Source organism: Culex quinquefasciatus, chromosome 1 (assembly GCF_015732765.1).
Source record: "Culex quinquefasciatus strain JHB chromosome 1, VPISU_Cqui_1.0_pri_paternal, whole genome shotgun sequence".
NCBI lineage: Eukaryota > Metazoa > Arthropoda > Insecta > Diptera > Culicidae > Culex > Culex quinquefasciatus.
In genome coordinates this window covers 53,015,746-53,037,029 of record NC_051861.1, presented here as the reverse complement: position 1 = coordinate 53,037,029, position 21,284 = coordinate 53,015,746, and the positions used below count along the sequence as shown (strand labels likewise).

The 21,284-nt window shown below is 37.1% G+C and overlaps 2 protein-coding genes across 17 annotated transcripts in view; both read left to right on the top strand.

Moving 5' to 3' along the window:
* The window catches only part of LOC6046774, a 79,451-nt gene that overhangs the window by 5,260 nt on the left and 52,907 nt on the right, over positions 1-21,284 (top strand). For all 16 annotated transcript variants that reach the window (XM_038249033.1, XM_038249030.1, XM_038249032.1 and 13 more), the window contains exon 3: positions 5,981-6,355. In XM_038249033.1, the coding sequence (XP_038104961.1) occupies positions 6,301-6,355 (55 nt within the window). In that variant the 5' untranslated portion in view covers positions 5,981-6,300. The remainder of the gene's footprint in view (positions 1-5,980; positions 6,356-21,284) is intronic.
* On the top strand, positions 9,550-18,903 carry LOC119765337. The gene is made up of 2 exons (XM_038249015.1): positions 9,550-10,968; positions 18,173-18,903. The coding sequence occupies exons 1-2, from the start codon at positions 9,798-9,800 to the stop codon at positions 18,262-18,264; spliced, it is 1,263 nt and encodes a 420-aa protein (XP_038104943.1). The 5' UTR covers positions 9,550-9,797; the 3' UTR covers positions 18,265-18,903.

Below are 21,284 nucleotides of genomic sequence, written 5' to 3'. Positions count from 1 at the left end.
TTAATTGAATAGACTGAAATACTCAAGTATCAACATCAAAAATTAATAAAATAATAAGATACAAATGCGATATAATAACTTATGTAAAATGATGATTTTTTTAGTCGTTCAATAGTACAAAGATGGATAGGAAAAGTAAGTATTTACAAAAAGGAATCGCAATTTTTTTTTAAGTTTTATAATCAGAAACTTTAAACAGATTTTTTTGAAAAACCATAAAAATCATTAAACATAAAACATATTTACAATACCTCAATTTATTCTTAAATATTTGATGAGTTCATCAAGCAGCATACAGTTTCTGAATTTATTACTCGATGCATTTTTAATATTTATTTTTAATATTCAAAAAAAAATATTTATAAACCAAATCGAAGTAATCATTGTTTTCTATACTTTCACTAATATTCTCAAATCTATATTAATTGTGTAAACGTCATTTTTCAATTTAGAAAATCTATGAAATTAAAAAAGGCATATTTTTCTGTAATAAGATGTAACTTGAACTTGTTCATTATTCATTTTAATCAACAATATTAAAAAAAAAAACAGAACAATTTTCAAATTTAAGAATTATTTTCGTTTGAATTAAGTTTAATTTTTATTCATTAACATCACTTAAGGATTATTGCATTTTTTTCAATTAAAATTTAAGCTCTATGTTTTTGAGCAAAATAAAATGACATGAGAAAAGGAACAAACTCACCGGGAAGGTTCAACACATGCAATCCCATTTTTCAATTCCAGGGAGAAAAAAGCAGATTTGGACTCCTTTTCTTGATTTTTCTCTTGATGGTGCCAATGAAATTCCTACAATCCGAAGCGCTGCGATGGAGAGGAGGCAGGGAATCCTGATCTTCCGGAGATCTTCTCGAACTATAACCACAATTTCGTCAAATCCATGCATCTCAAGTACAACGGAGTCTTCATTCAGGAAAAAGTCCAGAATTCCAGAACAGGAACAATCACTTTCCGAAAACCGAATTATACAATTCAAGGAACGGGTTTTAAAACGCGGAAGGGCCAGATATTTTTTAACTAAAGACCAAAAACACGAAAAAACTAAAAAAATTCAGAAATATGACGCGAGCTTAAAAATATACGTCTTTCTTGCACCGCAGCCTACTCCGATCCTCCGTTAAACTTTGATTTAGGGGTAATCACGAATTTGAGATCCATTGTTGATATCTCGACTCCTTTCGTTTTCTGGATTTTTACTACGACGCGTTTTCAGTGCTTTGTAGCTTCAACCCGAGAAGAGATTTTGAAATTTTTGAAATTAAATATGTCTTTATTGAACATTCTTATAATAATTACATTTCTTTTACATGATAAGTGGTATGGCCTAATGCTCTTCATCTTTGTTGTATTTTTCGTTTTATTATCAACTGATCACATTTATTTATTTGCTTCAAATTGTTTTACATTATTGCATTGAATTGAATACATTTGGGTAAAAAAGAAAAAAATCACTTTAACAACTAATCCTAACCTAAAACTAAAAAAAATAAATCCATTGAAATATTCAAAATCACTAGAACGAGTAAACTACGAACTGTATCTTAAGATGAATGCTCCAATAGTTCTTACTTGTTCCTGGCGAGTTTTGCACTCACGCAGTGTTGTTGTCATCTCGATGAAAATGTTCAGAAGTTCTTGTGGTGAAAACAGGTCACTACTGCCTTCACCCGTTGATGTTGGTTGGTTTTCCCTCGGTTGCTGACTGAAGCCTGGAGGTGTTGTAAACTCTGCAACTCTTTGCCGCTGATTCAACGGCAATGGCTGCAGATTTGGAACCACTCGAGTAGATCCTGCTCCTGGTGACGCCAAAGCAGGAAAATCCACGTCCGTGAAAGTTGGTGGTGTTTTGCGACGATTTGGTTGGTGCCTCGTCGTTGCTTGCTGTCGAATTTTAACAAACTCAGCTCGTTTTGGGCAGCTTCGATTCTTGGTAGAATGCTCACCACTGCAATTGAAACATTTCGCTTCGATATTCTCGTTGATTGTTTCGCAAGCTTGAGTTTTGTGCTCACCTCCGCAGGTTGCACAACGACTCTTGATGAAACAGTTCCTTCCACCATGCCCAAACTGCAAACAGTTCGAACACTGTGTCACGTCACGGTGCACTGGACGATAACGTTCCCAAGTCACGATGATGTTGAAAATTGCCCGAACTGCTTTCAGCTCAGACGGCGTATTCGATCCTTTCTCGAGATGAACCAGGTACAGTTGATCACGATACTTGATGTCCTTGTTGTGTCTCGTCATCTTGAAGACTTCGATCACGTTCAACTTAAGAGTTTTGAGCTCTTCTTTCAGCACACTCACATCCATGTCATACAGGCCTCGGAGGACCTGTTTCATGGGGCGTTTACCTGGATCGTCATGGCTGTAGTATTCAATCTTTGTGTTGTTCAGGAAATCCCGAACGTAGTTGTAATCCTTTCTGGTAGGTAGCAGAATTTTGAGTCCATCAGCACACAAGCGAATGGAAGCTCGTAAAGCACCAGATTTGATAAACCCGGTCAGCCACTTTCGCACCGAATCCGATGACGATGTTTTCACAAAAATGGGTGGCAACTTTTCCCGTCGTTCAAATTCTTCCTTCTCGCTCACGTCCACAGGGAGGGTAGCGAACTGGTTTCCAGACAATTTTTGAGCGTCCTTGCTCATACTGCCTGGCTTTGCAGGTAGCGCTTCGGCATTCTTTAGCTTCTTCAAATCTGCCGATCCTGCTGGTGAGGACCGCCTCTTTTTCTTCCCGAGCAAGGGTAAATAACACGGGAATACCAAATTTTGGTATTACTTGGGCAAATAACAGCGACCAAAATGTGCCCTTGGTTGCCCAGTAATAGATGCTAAAATACCATGAAATCATACCAAAATCTTGTATGTGTAAGGGCACAACAATACCAAACCATGTTATTCCAAGGGTAAAATAATATCTCAAAATAAAACCATTTCAATACCAAGTTGAGGTCTTCCGGATTTTTGAACATTGCTTGTATACCAAAACTTGGTATTGCCATGGTTTTAATTTTAGGTATTCCCGCGCCCTTGGAAAATCATATTTTGGTATTTCTGTGGTCTTTCACATACATCATTTTGGTATGATTTCATGGTATTTTACCATCTATTACTGGGCAACCAAGAGCACATTATGGTCGCTGGTATTTGAACAAGTAATACCAACATTTGGTATTTTCATACCATTTTTAGTGCAGCAGTTGCAATTAGTGAAAAAACGGAAATTATTCATATGCAACAGCCAAATCTACTCACCTGATGATTCCATGTTGTTATTAGTGATATTCTTCACCACACCGAATGCATTTGTCATTGATCAACGGCCTGTGCTTGAAGTTCTTGAAGCTTCTGAAAAATAACAAGATTGAAAAATAAGTATTATTAAAATGAAACTGAATTGAAATTCACCAAAATTCATTAATCTGTCGATTGACTCGTTTTTCAAAGTATTTGGTTATCCCGACTTAGAGATATTTCAACGTTTTTGAAAAAAATATAAGTGGGTATATCACACTAATTTTTTAAATCATCTTTAACATTTTTGGGTTTCAAGTCATTTTAGCGCAAAATTAATTAACTCGTAATTTTTTTTAAACAAATTTCCCATAGTTTCAGAGAAAATTGATGAAACCTTTCAATATTCAAATAATACCAAAATGTGCCATCCTGACTTAGAAAATTTTCCACAATTTCAAGTCATTTCTGTAGGGGGTATATCAAAAATGTTTAAAATCAAGTTTGAAATTTCTGGTTTTGAATGAAAGCATTCGCTTTGAGACATGATTTTAGCGCAAAATTAATTATTTTGTCAAAATTGGTCAAAATTTTCCCATAGTTTCATAGGAATTTGATAAAACACTTTAATACCAAAATAATACCAAAATGTGCCATCCTGACTTAGAAAATTTTCCACAATTTCAAGTCATTTCTGTAGGGAGTATATCAAAAATGTTTAAAATCAAGTTTGAAATTTCCGGTTTTGAATGAAAGCATTCGCTTTGAGACATCATTATAGCGCAAAATTAATTATTTTGTCAAAATTGGTCAAAATTTTCCCATAGTTGCAGAGGAATTTGATAAAATACTGTAATACCAAAAGAATACCAAAATGTGGTGTTCGATCATGTGTCTAATAACAACTTATGTTTACCCCTTAAAAGATAACATTAGTACATACTTGAAGAGAGAGCGTCCATAGCCAAAGGCTGTTTTTTCTTGTTCACTGTGTTGTAAGTTTTTGATACCACAAAATTAACTTTCTCTTCTTGACCGAAATGTGAAGCAACATATAAGTTTATCCTTTTCATTTTACATCGGTCTGATGGCCGCGCGGGCCAAAACGCCAGTCCTTACTGTAGGTGCTGGGTTTGAGTCCCGTCGGTTGCAACTTTTTTTTTTGTGTTTACAAAAGTTGTACATGCAGCGTGTAAGATTAATTGTCTTTTTTGACGAAGGTGATGTGCATGCGTTTGCATGCGATTTAACCATCAGATTTTTTGCTGTGAATGCGGGGTTCTACCTTAGAAACGAGTTAAAGATCGTCAACCCCGGATCATTACGTATTGTATCAGTGCATATGGTCGACCACTATATGAATGTATTGGGATGTCCATGGCAATAGGCCTAAAAAATGAACAAGCACACCGTCTCATGTTTTACCTGACCATATCCACTCAAAATGCATAGCGTGGTTGGTAAATTCTGCAACTTCAGGCTTAAAATTCATTATCTCAAGAGATTTTAACTCGCTCAACATGAGAACAAATCATGTGTGTGTGTGTGTGTGTGTATGTGTGAGCTTCGGTGACCCATTTCTACGCTGGCTAGCCGAGCGCGAGGTACTTCACATTTTATCGACAAGCCCCGCCCTGAAGAACGTTTGCACCAATCGGGTTCAAACGTTATTTAGAACTTCCGAACCCTTGTCAAATGGACAAGGACCCAGCGCGTACATAGTTGATAGTAAAAGCTGATGGGAATCGAACCCAGGACAATTCGCTTACAAAGTGAACACCGTAACCAGTCAACCACGGCCGCTCCCAACATGAGAAAATTGATTTTTATGTAAAATCGTTTGAGAAACACGATGGTGAATTCTAATTCTAAATTAAATCGCATGTATATTGAGAAAATTTCATGTAAAGTTTCAAATTGCGCAAAATGCATCACAATTTGGTGCCAATTCAGCGTCTAATTTCCTTTTAAAATAGCTGGCGAGTTTTGTCCTTTTTTATTTCCAAGCATATCTTTTGAAAACATGGGATTTTTTCAAGAATGACGAAAATCGCAAAAATTTGGGGCGGTGCTAAAAAAGGTGGTTCAATTTGGTTCAAAATTGTGATTCTTACATATTTTGATACATCAATAGCTCTACCAAATTTGAACTTTTAATCAATTTCAAGTGATGTGCACTTGAGGCGAAATTACCCATATGGCACATTCCAGCGTTGCAACGTCATGAAATGTTTCACTATTTGTCGTATGATTTCGAAACCATTCCAAAACTTAAATGTTATTACAGATTTGGATAATACATTGATTTTTCTACAAGTAGTGACTATCGAAAACAAATTTTGAGTCGAACTTTTCATTGGCAACAACGATTGCTCCGAGATGACCTTTTTGATTTTTTACAAATTAATAACTCATGTTTTAGTTATGATATACACTTATCACTGTTAATCCAGCATGATTGGACCAATAAAAAACGAATACATTTTTAAAATGTTCGACCAATCACCCAAAACGTGTCGTTTTTGTCGCTGGAAAATGTGTTTAAAAATTAATGGGATCTCGACGATTATTCTACGGAATATAAATGTTTGAAAACCTCAATTCATTGGGAATTCCCGCTAGTCTTGCTTAAATGGCTCAGCACTTCAGACTGATTCTGGTAGAACTTGCAAAAATTGCACATCATAATTCTTATCAAAACCTTCTCAACCGTTCGCAGGCATCTGGTATAACAACAATGAACTAAGCCGTGACTGGATCCGCATAGCTGGACGATAGTACCCGTTATACCCTAGCAAGGGGTTTCGTCCAAAGATCAGACATCCAACCGAACCAAGCAGTGCTCAATTGAACTCATCTCAACAGCTGCAGCAGCGCCGCCTCAGCCAGCAGTTGCAACAGCAGCAGCAGCAGCAGCAGCATCAATCCCCCGGTCAGCCACAACAATCAACTTCCGCAGCAGCATCCACATCCGCATCCGCATCAACCTCCAACGCATCAACCGCAGCTCGTCACTCATCTGATAATAGTACAAAGGTTATGGGAAAGCACGAAATGAAGCGCGGAATATCACAGAGGTCATCAGATGCTGGAGGTAGGACAATCTGATTTGATTATCATAGATGTTGTTGTCATTCACCCTCTGTGTCCTTCCCCCCTTAATACTCTCTCTTTTTTTCTGTCTGTCTATACCACTGACATGTAGCCGTCGTTTGTGCATTTAGCAGTTAGCATACATATTTGACACTACGTTTCGTTTTTTTCACTTTCTATTTGTTTCAAACATTTCAATTTTGGTAGAACATAGCAACCCCTCCCGCAAACAGTACACTGCACTATACTCGCAAAACTTTCAAACAGACATCCCCCGGAGGCATCCGTATTGAAGGCAGACTGCCATAGTTCGCTCAATTGCCTTCATCATGCACACAGTGTTAGGGCGACGTGTTACAGATATGACATAGCTATTGCTAGCATAGCACTTCACCATGTTGACGTGACGATGAAAGCACTCAGCTGTGAGTGTCATCAGATGGAAACAAAGAATAAATAGTGGAAATTTTCATTTTAGTAGTGAAAAACCGGGAAGATAAATGAAGCAGTTGCGCTGTTGACGCTGCAATGGCCCGAAGTTCAAATGTTTAAGTGAGCTAAACAAACTCACAATCGAAAATCCAATTATATTTTTATGGGTCATTTTGTAAACTTTAATCAGTATAGCATACCAGCAAGATTACTGTAACCTAATTACTTAATTAGTTTGCTGATCATTGATTATTTTCACCACTACACCCCGTTTTTGGCCTGAAAATAGCTCAGTCACAAAAACCATAATCGACACACCCATTTTCTGAACCTATGAGATAATATAGAACAACTAACCGCTAACTTGTTGCCATTCGACAAAATTTTCTGCACCCAAATGCTTCAGGTGTCATGTATCCCAAGCTTTCGAGCGCGCTTCTCTATAGCAAAATTGTTGACAAAATGTGCATCCCATTCCACTCGTCCCGTTTTTTCTCCTCTCTCTCTCCACGTTTTCCCTGAAATCAGCGTGATTATATAATAGAATCCGCCCATACTTCTGGCTTGATTTTCATTGCATTATCACCGTCAACATTATCTTCGCCACATCGTCAGAGGTGTGCACGAGATTTTGGCAGCTGCAAGCGACCCAAATTTCCATTTTGTGATTTGTTGCCAGAGTGCTCTGTTTGCTCAGTATTTATTTGTGATTTTAATTATATAGAACAATTATACTATCAAATTATTTCAAAGTATTGAAACATTTTTTATTTGATTTTTTTCCTTAGGTAAATAATTACAAAAACATCCTTAAAAAAGTTTTTATAGTTTCACGTTTGAGATGCGAAAAGACTAACGTCATGATTCGAATTCCGGACACTTAGTACCATATTATTTTTGTTATAGCTGACAAAAAATCATGTAATAAGTTGGAAATGTAGAAATACCATCAGGATTTAGTATAAAAAGTCAGTTTTAAGAGAATGCATACAAAATATGTCTTTTCTAACAATTTTTCATCAGAATTTGAAAATTAAAATGACCTGTTGTGCTTTGAATTCCGGACACTCGTTTTTGCTTATGAATCGCACAAATTTGGACTGAAATGTTAGTGAATGGCATTCTTTAGGTCTCAAATAAGCTGTTAACATCGAAACAATCGAAAGTTTATATAAAAATGGTTAGAATTTAAGAAAATCAAAAACATAAATTTCTACTTTGCCTTCCCGGTGCTTCGGACGCATGTGAAATATTTCCGTTGAAATGTTTCACATTTTTGGTAAACTTATAATTTTAATTTATTTAATTGTTTTGGCATTAACTACAGCGTTCAAACAAACTGTAAATGATAGTTGACGTTAGAATTCATCAAATAACACAGTTTGGACATTCACAATGTAAACTTATATCCAAACAATTGATAAAACAAATTGAAGTGTCCGGGTTTCGAAGCGTCCGGGAATTCGAATCATGACGTTATGCCGAACAATGGAGCCAGCGCTTTTGTCATACCAAGAGAATGCATTTAGAAGAATAAACAAAAGCATTTCGCCCTAATGCTCAGCATGCATAATTACCTTTTGAAGGTGGAAAAATGTGCCAAAAATTTATTTCAGTTCAAACATTCCAACAAGAAAATGGTTTTAACGATTAAATAATTTTTAGCTTGTCTCAAAATAATACAAAGTCGAGGAAATCAAACGTTAGATAACAATGATTTTTGGGAAACGACGTTTTTGATGGTAGATTTTCAACATCTGTTTCAAAAATCGCAAAATCATCACTATAATCATGATAAAGGATTTACTCTGTTGCATTAACTGATGAACTTTTTGGTCACGCACTGTCAGTTAACTATTCATAAGAAAATGTTGGTAAAAGGCATTATTCCAAACTGCACAAAGTGTCATGATTTTCTTAATGAACATGGTTTTGAATCAGAAAATGGAATGCATTTTTGGATTTGTTGGATATTTTTTCACAAGGAGAAGGTAAAATAATTTTGTAAATATTAAATATTTTATGTTTTTGCAACATAAACAAAAATGTGAAAACTTGGGCTTTGAAACGGCATTATAAATCGATAATTTTATGAAAAATACTAGATTTAACAAATTTCAGGCAAAATTTCGACTATTTAACAATTTTACCTAAAATTTATATGAATTTTGCTAAAAAGCTTACAAACTTAGTTAACTAAACATAAACATCGATTTTTTTCTTTAAAATTATGTCAGCAACCTAAGCGATGGTACACCTAACGTAAAAATAAAGTTTGAACACCTTTAATCTGATTTTAACAACAAAAACTATGACTATCAAAGTCACCCCGGAATTTAAAATGAGAATTTTTAACGTAACTATTTTTTTAAACATTATAAAAAAACTTTTTTTCAAAAATAGTGCATGGACTTTGTGTGGCCTGCCCCAGTACATGTTTTAAAAATAATAATCTTGAGAAAAACTTTTCCAGTTGGGAAATATGCCAAAAATAAATTGAAATCCTATCAAAGTCAACCCGGTTTACGGTATACAGAATACAACCACAGCATCTATTTCGCCATTAAATCAAGTTTTAAAATTTTCCCACTGGTATACTTGCCCGGAGAATGTGTCAAACATATATTTTAGTGAGATTTTCATTGCACAAACAATTCACACATGTTCTATATGAAAAAGTCCTAAAATATAGAGAATCCCCTAGTTCATAGGACCTTATAAAAACTAGATATGGATTTTTCATCTCATTGTGGTAGAAAAATAAAACGCTAAATTGGAATTATGAGAACGATACTGCGATTTTTTTAAACCGGTTAAATTACAAATTTAAAAACAAAACATTGAAAAGGATTTTTAAAGATTTAGCGATTATAACAAAAAATCAGATAGTAAAATTAAAAATATTTTTTGAAGTAAACTAAAAATCATTGTAACCACAATTTTATTTCTCAACATGCCTAACAGAAACCCAGACAAGAAAGCAATACAGTCGACGAAGTTCAAATCATAAAATGTTCAACATGTGGCTCACAAGTTTAGTCCTACTGACGGTTTACGTTCCGGAAACGACTTCCAGTATCAATTGCTTCCGCTGCTTCGCGTCCATCGATTCCATCGAGAGCCAACAGAATCAACCTCCGTTCGAGCTGGTTGTGAGCATACTTGATGTCAGTGTGAATGGCACAAGCAGCATTGAGCAGCAGACGACGTCAAGAAACGAATCCGTTGGGCAAGTGTTGTTTGAAGTATCTTATATCGATGAACCACGCGGCGAGGTTTGCGCTTGGAGCTTGGATCTGTTGGACGGGAGTTTTAGTAGTTACTTTAATGAATCAAACAGCATCTCCCATATCGTCAATCATATCGCAAACGCCTTGGTGAACTATTTACGGATCCACTGCTCGACTGATAATCAATCGTGGACTGATACAATCAAATTTAATTGTCTAGATAGGTTTATTCTGTACCGGTTATGCGAGATTCAGAAGGATTTGGAAGCGTCATACCTGCGAGACGTGCTGGGCTCGCGTGTGAAACGTGAGGAACGTTCCAAGCGATGTAGTCTGAACAATCTGCTCTCGACCAACCGGAAGATATACGAATTTGGGTTGGAGAACGAATCGCTGGCCTCGCACTCGCAGACCATCCTCAGCACCATCTATCTTGTGACCGACGTCATCACTGAGTTTTACAACCGCAAGCTGGCACACTCTCGGAAAAGCAGCTTTTACCGTTCCGAGCCGGGACGTGATGCCGAGGACACGGTAGTGCAAAAAATCAGCTCCTCCATCGAGATAATCCTGCTGCAAACTATCAAGTATCACATTCTGCACAAGTTGGGTCTGCGAGAGCGACCGAACGTTACGCGGATTGCCAAGAATGAGTACGTGTTTGAAGCGCTGGACCGCGTCTACGGTAACAAGATAAATATTGGCAACACTTACGCCGAGAAGCACTACTACAGCAAATATTTGCAAGCGAATCTATCAAAAGATTTCTCAAATTCCTTCGTCGACACGTTCTTCGAAGCGACTGACATTGGCACCGGCGTCGGCAACGGCCTGGAGAAGCAGAACAATTTCTTCCCCAAGAAAATGAAGTATAAGCAACCGCCACATTCCAGCGACAGCGAGAAGCAAAACCTTTTCGGCGGTACCAAGATTCTCTCATTTGCGGAAAAAGGTTCGGTCTCACACATTTCTTACCTTCCTAGCGAAACCTCTTGTGCAGCCTTGCAGCATCTTTACGCTTGATTTTCCCTATGGGTGGATGCCACTGCGTTGCGAATAACTCACCACCAACCATCCCAAGAAAAGGAGAGAGTCCTTCCGGAATTGTTGTGGCAGGTGCAAATATATCGCAAAACCAGTCCCAGTCCCCACGGAGAAAGCCCGGCGTAAAGTGATATCATTCCTTTCCACTTCTTGAGGTTGCCAGACATTCTCAAGTTATATATACACACCACACAATGGTAATGGTTTGGCAACAGCAAAAAAGGGGTGGTGCGGTGGCTTCATTCGGTTGGGTGGCAAATGAAAAGTCGTGTTTGGTGTTTAATTTCAGGTTAATTGAAAATTATTGCATTTTCAGTTTATTGCACATAACTCTCTCTACTCGTTTATAGGAAGCATACATTGAATAAACAATAGAAGATTTAGAGTAATGGGTGAATTCTTATTTAACAAAAGAGTATTACACAGTCCCGAATACCTTTGTATTTGTGTGTTTCAGCGTAATTACACGGATAGAAATTATGTAAGTTAATCCGGTAATTCTCTGTTGTCGGATTTGTAAACATCGAAATGTTACCAAAATCGTCAACATTTTTTCTATTTCGATGCACTCGATCCACAACATTGTTGTTCAAAATGGCGTACAGGATTACTATCCATGTATTTTGAATCTTTGTTTTTCTCTAACTTTTGAATTACCAAGCGCGCAGAAAACTAGGTTGGTTTCATATAAAAAAGAGTTTTCCTCGCCCTTGGTACTCGAAGAGTTAAGATTGAATATGATTAGATTGGTTGAGATTCCGCTGAGATACAACATGTGTTCTAATACATTTTTTCTCTTTACAAAACAAGCATGCAAATGCAGTGGTTGCCTATCCATTAGATGTAACAAACGTTACTATTGGTGGGCATATAGGAGCTTGTTTCGGTTGGTGTAATGAGCTGAAATCCAAAATATGTGCTTGATTGAATGTAAAAGGATGACGCTTTGCATTTGAATTAAAAAAAACGAAAACAGATTTTTTTAAATTGTTTTTTATGCAATTTGGCCACTTTAGCGTTTACTTTTATCAATATTGAACAACATTGAAGTTTTGAGCATCCTGGAGCTCAGTACAGGTCTTCAAAGCTAGGCATTTTTGTGAAAAAACGGCCCGATCAAATTCCAGTTGCGTCTCGGGTTAGGTCGTTTGGTCCGTCCAGGTCTCCCTGGTATAGGTACTACACTGCCCTGATTGCATAAATGTCCCATATGCATTTTCATCGTTTTTGAGTTATTGATGCAGTTTGATTAAAATCGTGTGCCCTTTCAGAAAAGCCTACAACATCCAGTACTCTGTTCTAGAAATCAGGAGGAAATCCGATTTTTTCGCGAAAACTTAACACGTAACCTTACGTGTGCTGCTGAAATTTGTATAACCCAATCTCAACCCCAGACCCAATGTCACCTCTGATGGCGGTATTGCTTATTCTTCTAATATATCAAAGTATCCTCATATTATACAACATTTGGATAACCAAGCGTCATTATGTTAAATCCAAATATACTCAGCACCATGCGTCTCATTCTGAATGAGAAATAGGAGTAAGTTATTCACTTCATTTCCAGACTTCATATCTACCGCCATCAATGGTGACATTGGGTCTGGGGGGTGAGATCGGGTCATATAAAATGCTAAAAATTGTATGATAATAGTGTTATTTTAACTTATTCTTGAAACAATTTCTTACAGGTGAGATGGAAACTATTTAAGAAATTTGAAATTTAAACTCAGTACAACTATAGAATTCAGTCCTGTAATGAACAACACATGAATAACCATGCTTCTTGTTCAAAATTCTTTCAATAGTGTATTTAATAATTATAATTGATTTCGTTTTAGTAAAGCTTCCAATAATATTTATTGAGATAGATTTGAAATTATTATTTCTTCGTGCCATTAACACCAGTACCAAAAACTTTGCAAAAAAAGATTTATTAAAAGCTATGAAAGTTTCTCAATGCAGCAACTAGTGGCTCTTGTCTAAATTCTGTTCTTTGAAAGTGGTCAAACAAGTACAAGTTTAATGGCCTTTTTTCTCATCACCAGCGCAATCCTCATTCTTGTGTATCAGACCAAATCTTCTCTGACAGAATCGGCCAAAAGCCATTTTACAGCTGATTATCCTTTAATGTACCATAAGCTGGCAGGAAAAGTCTTCTGTGATCAAGAATACAAATTTTGCTCTTACAAGGCACACAGCGAAATTTCGCCAGTATCAACCGTCATCACTCATTTTATGTAGCGTGACGAATGAAGAGATTTTTTTCATCACATTCAAAACGATGTCGAGCGTTTTGTGCGGCAAAAAAAGCTCCCACAATTAAAGTCTTAGAAGCATCTTTTGCACGTTCCGACCACACAAAACCATCCTTGTCTGGGCTGCTGGTGGTGATGGTGGGGGCCACAGATAAACAGACTGAACCGGCTGGGGCTAACAACTGTTGTGTCAAAGTTATGGCTGCTTTCGTCTCTTTGTTGGTAGATGTTGGCTTTAGAGGAGTTTGGTGGGTGGGTGGTGATGGTGCAGAACTTGATGTCAGCACCTTGACTGATGCTGAACAGTAAAGTAATGCGACGTTCACTCCAATTCTGCGGAAATGTTGCATGAAAACAGTGGAATTTATGCGGCGTGCCGATGTTCACGGAAAATTACATGGATGATTTTCCCATTTTTCTTCATTGCGTTGATAAACGACAACGAGAGCAATTTTTTACCAAGCAGTTTCGAAAAGATCATACTTAAAGATGTAAGGGCGCATTAGAACGTAATCTAGCTGCCCGAAAATGGCACGTTCAACTAGTGGGCAAAGCACTAAACAATTAGTGAATTAATATTAATGAAAGCAAATTGCATCGAAAGCCACATTTACCACTGGTTGCCCTTATCTTTCGATCATGAAACCCTCCCAAGGGGGGTGAAAAGGGGCGGTGGGGTGATCCTTTCATCGATTTTAGTCTGGTTAAGTTTCCAGACAAAATAGCTCCACAAGTGGAAAGAGCCGAGTCACACAAAACGGAAAAACAATTTAACCGAACCGTGCTGCCCTGCGCTGGGTTGCTGTCGGTTATGGAGCGTGCTCTCTTTTTTTGTCCTCCGTGCCTCTTCTTTCAACAATGAACATTCCTCTGGGATTAAGGACTAGCAACGACGACAACGACAACGATGATGATGATAATAGCCGAGTGGAGCGACATGGCAAACGTAGAGCCAAATTCCAGGAAGACACCCAAAATGAAAGAAAATTCTTGAAAATGGATTATAATGAGACCAAATGGAGCAAGAATGGATCGATTAGAGCAAGATTTGCTGTTACTTGAATGCGTTGCGTGATCTTTTCAACAATTTTGATATTTACTGAGCAATAAAGCAAATTTTCCATCATTTAAAGGTGAGAATAATTATAAAAATAATACAAATATACATCAATTCCATTTGAAAAGGGCACAAACCAAATAAAAGTTCTCCGTTCGGGCTCAACATTTTTGTAGGGATTTCTTGGCCAACATGATAAGACTCGTAAATTTGACTTGAAATGGTTGTAAAATATCTTAATACGAAATTGCCTGCTAATTATCAACAGTGCTGAAATAGTAGTTTATGCAACAAGTTACAAAAAGAGGATTATTTCAGCACGAGCCGTACATTTATCCAACGAGGTTCACCGAGTTGAATAAATACGAAGAGTGCTGAAAAATCAAGTTTTGCATCGAGTTCCATACAACATTTTTTGCAATTCCAAAAAACACACACTGAGTGAAATTTTAAATCAAATTTTCATGTATTTAATAATCGTTTAAATCAAAAAATGTTGAAAAGTGTTACTTTTCGAAACAAGTGCTGAAAAGTTCAACTTTTCAGCACCCATTTGAGTGCATTTATTTTGTCTTTCAATTAAAAAATTTTGATACCCAGACATGTATAGGTCATCGCTGAATTTTTTAAGTTATCGCAGTTTTAGTGAAAAAAGTTGATTTTTTGCCGATTTCGCCATTTTCCTGTTTTTGCGCGCGGCGCGTCAAAAAACATAGTTTTTATTTTCAAAAAATCATATCTCGGAAACGTATGGTTCGACATCGCCAATTTTTTGATAACTTATGTGAAATTTTTCGAGGAATCCGATAAAAATATTTTCAGACATAGGCTCTTTGGTCCAGACACGGTCAAAACGCCATTTTAAGTTTTCATACGACTTTTTCAATAGTTAAGCTATATTTTTGGAACTTCTTACTATTTTTCTCAAATAGCCAAACTCATCACCTTTCTTTTGCGTCTAAGACAGCTAAAATCGGATGAAATGGCGCGGAGATATGATTTTTTGAAAAAAGTGGTTTTTGCGAAAAATTACGAAAATTGCCATTTTTTGAACCACCCTAGCAAGATGTAGGTAACCCTAATGGCCAAACAAAAAAAAATACGGGTCTAATTATTTTGGCCGAGGAACCCCCAGAAAAAATTTGAGCCCGATTGGAGAACTATTTTTCGGTTTAGGCTCTTTTCAAATGGAATTGCTGAATATATATAATATATAATATTAAGAAAGTAACGTCATGATTCGAAATCCGGACACTTAGTAGTAACGTCATGATTCGAATTCCCGGACGCTTCGAAACCCGGACACTTCATCTTGTTTTATCAATTATTTGGATATAAGCTCGCATTATGAATGTCAAAACTGTGTTATTTGATGAATTCCAACATTAACTTTCATTTTAAGTTTGTTTGAACGCTGTAGTTTATGCCAAAACAATTAAATACAATAAAATTATAAGTTTACCAAAAATGCGAAACATTTCACTTGAAATATTTCATAGGCGTTCGAAGCACCGGGAAGGCAAAGCAGAAATTTATGGTTTCGATTTCCTTAAATTCTAGCAAATTTTTATCTAAACTATCGATTGTTTTAATGTTAACAGCTTATTTGAGACCTAAATCTTGCCATTCACTAACATTTCAGTCCAAATTTGTGCGATTCATAAGTAAAATCGAGTGTCCGGAATTCGAAGCAAAACTGTCCGGATTTCGAATCAGCTTTTATCAGTGTCCGGGATTCGAAGCACAACAAGCCATTTTAATTTTAAAATTCTGGTGAATAATTGTTAGAAAAGACATATTTTGCATGAATTTTCAAAAAACTGACTGTTTATACTACGTCCTGATGATATTTCTACATTTCCAACTTCACTTGAAATATTTCATAGGCGTTCGAAGCACCGGGAAGGCAAAGCAGAAATTTATGGTTTCGATTTCCTTAAATTCTAGCAAATTTTTATCTAAACTATCGATTGTTTTAATGTTAACAGCTTATTTGAGACCTAAATCTTGCCATTCACTAACATTTCAGTCCAAATTTGTGCGATTCATAAGTAAAATCGAGTGTCCGGAATTCGAAGCAAAACTGTCCGGATTTCGAATCAGCTTTTATCAGTGTCCGGGATTCGAAGCACAACAAGTCATTTTAATTTTAAAATTATGATGAAAAATTGTTAGAAAAGACATATTTTGCATGCATTTTCTTGAAACTGACTGTTTATACTACATCCTGATGATGTATCTACATTTCTAACTTATTACACGATTTTTTGCCAGCTATAACAAAAATGATATAACGTCATGATTCGAAATCCGGACACTTAGTAGTATATCATTTTTGTTATAGCTGGCAAAAAATCATGTAATAAGTTGGAAATGTAGAAATATCATCAGGACGCAGTATAAACAGTCAGTTTTTTGAAAATGAAATCCGGACACTTAGTAGCATATCATTTTTGTTATAACTGGCAAAAAATCATGTAATAAGTTAGAAATGTAGATACATCATCAGGATGTAGTATAAACAGTCAGTTTCAAGAAAATGCATGCAAAATATGTCTTTTCTAACAATTTTTCATCATAATTTTAAAATTAAAATGACTTGTTGTGCTTCGAATCCCGGACACTGATATAAGCTGATTCGAAATCCGGACACTTTTGCTTCAAATTCCGGACACTCGATTTTACTTATGAATCGCACAAATTTGGACTGAAATTTCAGTGAATGGCATTCTTTAGGTCTCAAATAAGCTGATAACATCAAAACAATCGATATTTTATATAAAAAATTGCTAGAATTTAAGGAAATCGAAACTACAAATTTCTGCTTTGCCTTCCCGGTGCTTCGAACGCCTATGAAATATTTCAATTGAAATGTTTCGCATTTTTGGTAAACTTATAATTTTATTGTATTTAATTATTTTGGCATTAACTACAGCGTTGAACAAACATTTAATGAAAGTTGATGTTGGAATTCATCAAATAACACAGTTTTGACATTCATAATGCGACCTTATATCCAAATAATTGATAAAACAAGATGAAGTGTCCGGGTTTCGAAGCGTCCGGGAATTCGAACCATGACGTTATTCCTTCGTAACAAATCCCAAAACGTTACAACTATACACAATAAAGTTAAAAAGAGTTTAAACTACTTTTGTGTAGCTCAGCGATTTATAAATGTTCAGATACAACTCGCTTCGCTACGACAAAAAGCTGCACTCGACTAAAAATTATCACTAGCAGTCCACCGTTAAACCATTAATAGATGCTGACTCTTGACCTAAGCATTCTCCAAAACTTTCTCCCTATGAACATGTGCCTGTGTATGCGGGCAAAGCCTGACCACGTGGTCTCGTGGATCGACCGCCTACAACAGGTCAAGGCCGTTAAAAGACTGACAAGTGGACGGTAATAAAGTTTGATAATATTTGTCCCACTCCCCCCAAACAACCTCTCACAGTTTGTTTTGCGTGATGCTGCTACTGCTGCTGCTGCTGTTGTACTGTTTCTCATCATCAGAACTAAAACAGCTCTCTTCATTTCTCGTTTGGGACCAACAGAGCACAGCACAGCGCTCATAAAACATCAGAATGCTTTATCTCGGGTGTGCTTTAAGGATTCTTCTACATTATCCCACAATCCCCCCTAAACCCCGAGGATGCCACCAGGTGCCACAACACATTGCGTCGTCCTCAATCCTGTCACGCGCCAATCCACCACCCTTGCGGCACCACCCCTGCCACACCACGTGTCAAGTGTATACATTTTTCATGCCGTACAATTACTTTCTCCTCCAGATTCACTGGAAATGATGCCTAATTACCCGGCTTCGGCTGCCGATCCCGATGATGCTATGAGACGCGGGTTCGATTCCCGCCTTATCCACTGAGCTTCTATCGGATGGTGAAGTAAAACGTCGGTCCCGGTTTCTCCTGTCTCGTCAGAGGCGCTGGAGCAGAAATCCCACGTTAGAGGAAGGCCATGCCCCGGGGGGCGTAGTGCCAATAGTTTCGTTTCGATGCCTAATTACGTAGACTGTCACATCCAACCGCATGGTACTCTGTTGCTTGTGGGGGTGGGGAGGTGGCAAAGGGGGTGGCACAATTGCACGTGAGAAAAACGACAAAAAGGGTCACTTCCCTTCTCCTGGATTCTCCTCACGGCACACAACCGACATCGCCAGTGTCACGGTGACATCGCGGATGAGGACAGTTTAGCGTTTAGCGATGTAGGGCTTGTTGTAGGGCAGCCAGCAACATTCCAAGTGTTGCGCATGCGTGTGTGCACGTTGCCCTCTGTACTCAATTGATTTTATTCGCACACATCCACCAGAGATCCTCGTGGTCTGCAAGAGATTTCTACTGCATGCACTATCCCTCTAGCCATGGGTGGTTTCGCAAAGCAGGGGCAGGGGCTCTCAAACGGAGATTTAAGCTGAATTTCACATGCATTGCTTTAAAAAATTGGCTAACTGTAATCCTAGCAGCTCTCCGCTTGCCGATATCGGAGGAACCATCTAGAAATAGAATAGGGGAAATTCTCATATGTTTGGCAGGTTAAGCACACAGCAAAAAAAAATTAAATTCTGGAATGTTGAAAATTTGGTAGGTTGAATATTCCTTAATTTTTGAGTAATATTACATAAAAAATGTGTAAAAATGTGAACCTAATGAATATTAAGCATAAGCATAAGCATAGGTGCCCACCAGCAGTTGCTACTCCGTTATTGACCAGGACCTCCAGAAGTTACATCCACGAGCCGTGGAAGATAAGTGGGTGCTATCTTTCCTCGCTTCGCAACTTCTCAAAGGCCCCTATCATGCTGATCAATACCGGCGCCGGCCACGACCAGTGGTAGGGTCACGGGGAAGTGGATGGGAATGTTAGTCCGATACTTGAGTGATAGAGACCGCCCAATCGACTGCATCTCCGACAAAGTATCACATGAGTTTTGAGGGGGTTAGTAGATGGGTATGAGGTCAGGATTCACGAGTGGCAGTGATGTGACCATGAGCATTTTGTTTATCGGTTGAAAATTTTAAATCTTAGGCAGCCGGCTGCGGAAAGATAGATAATTGATTATTTAAAAAGTTTTTTTATCGAACGCGTGCCAGTATTGCTATGGGCTGGGCTTATCAGTATATTTTTACTGTTTTTACAATTTAGATAACGCGAGCAAATTTCAAAAATAGTAAATAAATGACGCTTTACTCTTCATCAAATCGATAGTTTGATGAGTTAATACTAAAACTGCCAGTTGGAAGAAATTTTTACGATCATTTACGACGAAAATTATCGCGAAAAAACAGGACTGCGCGTTCCCAGAAGCATTGCACTTATGATGTCATTATTCAATTATAATAACCAATCATCCCATGCACACAAACAGCTACACAAAAGAAATGAAAATAAGAATGCAACAACAAGACAGCGCGTCCCCGTGGTTAGCGCACTAATCAAATGTGAACCTAATAAATATTCGTCAAAAACTGATGAACATTCATCAATTCCTGATGTAATATTACACATTTTTATTTTTTTTTTTGACTCAAAATCTGTCACCATTTCCTGATGAATATTACCATCATTTTTTTTTTGCTGTGCACTCGCTCCTAACTCCATTCAATTTGCAGATTTTCGCTATTTAACCAACTTATTTTGTAAAACTTTTGTAAGAAACTTGCTTGCTCACTTTCTATTGAGCTAATTATGACTCGATTTTAGTTAAAAACGCTTCTTATGCGCTATAATTGAACGTCAAAGTGCTGATATGCCAACATTAGAGCCACGATGGAATTAGCTTCAACATTTTTTTCCAACTATTTGGAAAAAATTAAAATATTGTTGTAGCCAATGAAATCCAAGGGACTATCGAGTTTGAAAGAATTCCGAGGCCCTGTCTAAATATTTTTTTGAAAAATTTAAAGTGGACGTGTTTCTTGGGAGCTTCTATCGGATGGTGAAGTAAAACGTCGGTCCCGGTTTCTCCTGTCTCGTCAGAGGCGCTGGAGCAGAAATCCCACGTTAGAGGAAGGCCATGCCCCGGGGGGCGTAGTGCCAATAGTTTCGTTTTCGTGTTTCTTGGGTTCCCAAAGATCATGCTTTCCCTCGAGTTGAGTTGAGTTGAGTTTAATAACGATAACGGGAACGTTATTTTATTACGTTATGCAAAAAGAGCGTAAGTTATTTAAATATTTTTGTATTTTATAATTTTAAAATGACTGTATCTTGAAGCCGTTGCATCATATCAACAAGTTGTCAAAGACAATCTTGTAGGAAATTGGACGGGCTTTTTGAAAAAATAAACTGAAAGAAAAATACAAGTTACTTCTATGAGATTTTTGAAGTTTTAAGTTTAAAAGTCAAATTTTAAGGTGATGTCACGATTTTTTGAGGAAATAGTCTAAGGTGTTACAGAAAGACACACGAAATATACAGGATGTCTCTCCTTAAAATAAATGAACATTTACTAAAACTGTTTTTTAAGTGGTCTAAACGTCAAAATAAAAAAACGATGGTGGAAATCGATTCTTCCTCAAAATTTCCTCAAAAATTTTGAAAGGAAAAAATCGTGATATCACCTTAAAATTTAACTTTAAAACCTAAAAATCTGAAAAATCTCATAGAAGTGGCTTGTATTCCCAAGTAACCGCAGGACACTAAAAAGCAACGTAACACTAAATCAACTCAATTTCAAAATATAAAGTAAGCTGTTTACAGTCACATAGCTCTAAATCTTCTTGTAAATTGAGATAAAAGCCAAAAGCGGCGACGTTTAGAGTTGATATTCAGTAACTTTTGTAATTGTTGAAAATTGATGTTTTCTAAGTCCCACCCAAACAACACACCATTTTTTAATGTCGATATCTCAGCAACTAATGGTCCGCTTTTCAATGTTAAAATATGAAA

Excerpts from the sequence above, each read along its gene's own strand:
- LOC119765337 (XM_038249015.1), top strand. The coding sequence starts at position 9,798 with ATGTTCAACATGTGGCTCACAAGTTTAGTCCTACTGACGGTTTACGTT. Across the intron at positions 10,969-18,172 it reads TCTCTCATTTGCGGAAAAAG|ATTCACTGGAAATGATGCCT; the intron begins GTTCGGTCTCAC and ends TTTCTCCTCCAG.